Here is a 4,554-nt window from a genome sequence, read left to right on the forward strand (position 1 = left end):
TGGTGAGGTGTTAATTGGCCACTTCACTTTGAAAGGTCCCTTGAAATATTTGTTAACTATTTATGCTAAACAAAGGTTTCCAACTTGTTTTTAGCTGGGACACTCTGAGTACCTTTCCCAAACCCAAAGAGGATCTCTGTGTCAGCTCGAAAGCTTGTCTCTCTCACCAACAGAAATTGGTTCAATAAAAGATATCACCTCACTCACCTTGTCTCTCTAATATCCTGGGACCACCTGGCCATAGCAACACTGCATACAATAGATAGACAGATAGATAGATAGACAGATAGATAGATCTGCAAAGTGGAGATGATCTGACACAGACATACAGGGAGTTTCAGGGCTCATGTTACCCAGGGAGGAAATCTGCTAAAAGAAATGCTAGCAAAGCTGCTGAAATGTCCAGAGCTGCAAAGAGGGATAGGATGTTCATTTTTCATTAATTTATAAAAGAAATGGGCATCAGAATATCTAAAGCCCGATGAGAATCTCAGCCTCCGATTCATATGTCTCCTTTTTTCTCTTTGTTTCCCCCCCTGCAGCGATGGAGAACAGGACGGAGTTGAGCGAATTCATCCTCATGGGCCTGACCAATCTCCAGGGGTTGGAGCACTTTCTCTTTGCACTCTTCCTGCTTCTCTATGTGGCCAGCATGCTGGGTAATGGGGCCATAGTAGCCATGGCACTGATGGAGCCCCGGCTTCACACCCCCATGTACTTTTTCCTAGGGAATCTCTCCTGCCTGGACATCTGCTATTCCACAGTCACCATGCCCAAGATGCTGTCTGGTTTCCTCTCGGGATGCCAGACCATCTCTTTCGCTGGCTGCCTGGCCCAGCTCCACTTCCTCCACTTCCTGGGTAGCAGTGAGGCCGTGCTGCTGGCTGTCATGGCCTATGACCGCTATGTGGCCATCTGCAACCCACTGTGCTACAGGCTGGTCATGAGACAACGGTCCTGCCTGCTCCTGGCAACAGCCAGCTGGGTCACTGGATTCCTGCACGCCCTGATGCACACGGTCATGACCTCCCAGCTGCAATTCTGTGGCCCCGGCTGTGTCCCCCACTTCTTCTGTGACATCAAGCCCCTGCTGAGCCTGGCCTGCGGCAGCACCCACCTCAACCTGACCCTACTCAACATCGTCACTGGGGGCATTGTAGTCAACCCCTTTATCCTCACGCTCCTCTCCTACCTCTACATAATCTTCTTCCTGCTCCTGAAGGTCCAGTCGTGGGAAAGCAGGAGAAAGGCCTTTTCCACATGCGCCTCCCACCTTACGGTGGTGTCTCTATTCTACGGGGGGGCCATCTTGACCTATGTGCCCCCCTCCTCCGGGGAATCTCCTGAATGGGACATGATGATTGTTCTCCTCTACAGCGTGGTCACTCCTGTCCTGAACCCCGTGATCTACACCCTGAGGAACAAGGAGGTGCAGTCTGCCCTGAGGAAAAACCTGCACAGAAAACTCTTCCCAGACAGAATATGAATAAAGGGAATCTTTTGACTCTACCTCTGCTCTTCATGAGGACTGTGGGGGCTGGGAATATGGTGCAGGCATCACTGGGCGGTGAGTAATATAAGGAAGGGACTGTAGGTCCGTGGGTACTGGGGTGCACAGCGAAGGGACCATTTCATCTTTATACATGAGACACTAGGGATTGTAATGCAGGAACCATTGTGCACCGGCAATGTGAATATTGTGCATTGGTCAATACAATCCAGGGGCAATTGTCCATTGGATGCAGGGAATAGAGCATAGGGACTATTGGAGGGAAATAGAGTGTAGGGACAAAGCAATGGTCTGTCAAAGATCTGGATGACTCTCTGTTTCTTCCTCCACCCTGAAGAACAGGTTAGATTAAATTTCTCCAGCTCTCTCTAGGACCCTTGTCCACCTCTTCCCTTGTCCTCTCTCCCCTCTCGTCTGATGCCCTGCACTGAGTACTTGAGGAAGGAAACATAGAAGCTTTCTGTGCTCATGCTATGCTCTTAGGGACTACCACATCCACCAGGTATTCCAGCACAGGACTTGCAGTAAGTTTTCATTGGTGCTGACTGGAATAGAAGAATTTCATTTGGGAAAAAAATCAAAATTTTGACATTTGCTTTCATTCCTCATCAGAGCAAAACTTAGACTTTTAAATGTTTTCTCACCAGAGAGAGAGAGAGAGATCCCAGATAAAATAATGGAAAAAACTAAAATTGGATTCAACTGATAAAGAATTGAATGATGGATATAATTAATGCCCATCATGTGTCTTCATGCAAAATAGATCTTGTCAAAGAAACTTGATTTAATTCTTTGAAGAGATTAGAAGTTTGGTTGGTAAATGTACTGCATAGATATAACAGACTTTGGTAATGCATTTAACTTAGTATGACAGAACATTGTGATTTAAAATGAGCACTATATAATATAAATAAAGCACACATTATTTTTTTTAAAAAACTGGCTTGCTGATAGATCTCAAAAATTAGTTGCTGGTGTGAATTATCATGGAATGGGGTGTTTCAAGTGGGGTTCTGCATTGATCAGTACTAGCCCCAATGCTATTCAACATTTGTTCCAATGAGCTGGAATTCAATATGAAATCTCTGCTGATCCATGATCTGTGGATGAGACAAAGGTTGGTGAAGTGGTGTGAGCCGGACCCATTCAAACAAAATATATTTTAACACAGCCAAATGCAAAGTTATAAATGTAGGAACAAGGAACACAGGCCAGACCTACAGAATGGGAGATTGAATCCTGCAAAGCAGCATTCTACCTACAAGCAAAATGCTGAAAAGGATCTAGGAGTCATAGTGTGCAAGCAACTCAGCGTAAGCTCCAAGTGTCATGCTGTGGCAAAAAAGGCTAATGTGATCCTTGGAAGTATAAACAGGAGAGTAGTAAGTAGGAGCAGAAAGCTGATTTTACCTCTGTATACCACATTGGTCAGACTGATTCTGGAATACGGCATAGAGTTCTCTTGCCCAAAATTTTAAAAGGAAGTTGAAAAATTAGGGAGGGTGCACAAAAGTGACTGGAGGGCTTAGCTTATCCAAAAGAACGTTGAGAGGTGATTTGAGTACTGTTTATAAGTACCTTCATGGGGAAAAAATACGGGGTAGTAAAAGATGAGAAAGGCAAAACAAGAACCAATGGCTGGAAGGTGAAGCCAGACAAATTCAGATTATAAATAAGGCACAGATTTTAACAGCGAGGGTGATTAATCATTAGAACAAACTACCAAGGGAAGTGGTGGATTCTTCATCTCTTGATGGCTTCAAATCATTGCTGGATGCGTTGCTGGAAGATATGCTTTTGACAAAAGCACGAGTTATTCTTAATCAATTAAAAGTTATTAGGCTAAGTAATATGCTTTGCCCCATTAGCCAGGGTCAGACCCATATTGCTTGTGCATATGGCACAACTGTTACAAACTAGCTGACCAGACCTGATTTGAAATGGGAGTTTTTCTTCTCCTAGGTACACTGCTGGCCACAGATGATGAGCCTACCTACCCGATAGGGGCACAAAGGCAAAATGACTTGCCCACGGTCATACAGGAACAGGAGTAGAACCCAGCTGTTCTGAGACACAATCTTGTTTCCTCTCCACTCTACTGTACCACAGCCCCCCCTCCTCCCCGAAATGTATTTATTTTACGTTCTTTTCTAATTTCAGTGGCTATTAACTGGTGCCCATGTATCTTGGTCCATTACTTCAGTTGCTGCAAGCTAATGTAGCTCCAGGCTGGGATTTTCAAAGAAGCTTAAAGAATCCAATGAAATATTTGCACCTAATTCCCTCTTTTGAAAATTCCATCTCTATAGACTTGTGAAAGATCAAACAGTCAGTTTGTACTAGAGCCACAAGGTGAAAGGAGAAATCTTTGTCCAGTTCTTTATCCCCCAAAACAGTCTTCTTCCTAGACAGATACGTAAGTGGTCTTATCTTTTTAAAATGCAACACGTTAGAATAAATGGCAGTTAAGTGTCTGGACATATTTGAAAATCCACCTAGACACACACCCGCATCTTTAGAGCCTTTAATAATTTGGTACTTACGAATCTAATCACTTTCAAAATCATTGCGACTTAGGAATTGAAATATCCTGGCACTTTAGAAATGCAAAATTAAGCATATTACAGTTATTGAGAGCTAGCCACTGAGGCATATTTGAAAACACAGTTAGACACCTAAATGCATCTTTAGAAATTTTAAAATTCTGGCCTGTGGGAATCTAACTAACTTTGTAAGTCATTAGGATTTGCGAACTTAAGGGTACGTCTACACAGCGATAAAGCCAGGTCTCAGAGCCAGGACACCAGCCTGAGTCCTAATGTCCAAACTGCAATTTCATACCCCTACAGCCCAAGTTCTGCAAACATGAGTCAGCTGACCTGGGCCAGCCACTGGCCTTTTATTGCAGCACGGACATACCCTAACTCACTTGGATGCTTTTGAAAGATCGTGGCTCTTTCCAAATCCAGAATGAAATAGCAATATCTCATCCTATCTTTATTATTTTTTCACCTAAAATTGAAATGATCTTTAGGATAAAGAGA

At 43.8% G+C, this 4,554-nt stretch overlaps 1 protein-coding gene across 1 annotated transcript; it reads left to right on the forward strand.

Annotated features, from left to right (window-relative positions):
• Nucleotides 1–544: 544 nt before the first annotated feature.
• LOC117886244 (olfactory receptor 12D3-like) lies at nucleotides 545–1,486 on the forward strand. The gene has a single exon (XM_034787909.1). It carries the CDS (start codon nucleotides 545–547, stop codon nucleotides 1,484–1,486), a length of 942 nt encoding a protein of 313 aa, XP_034643800.1.
• Nucleotides 1,487–4,554: the final 3,068 nt, after the last annotated feature.

Source organism: Trachemys scripta, chromosome 12, assembly GCF_013100865.1.
Source record: "Trachemys scripta elegans isolate TJP31775 chromosome 12, CAS_Tse_1.0, whole genome shotgun sequence".
Taxonomy (NCBI): Eukaryota; Metazoa; Chordata; order Testudines; family Emydidae; genus Trachemys; species Trachemys scripta.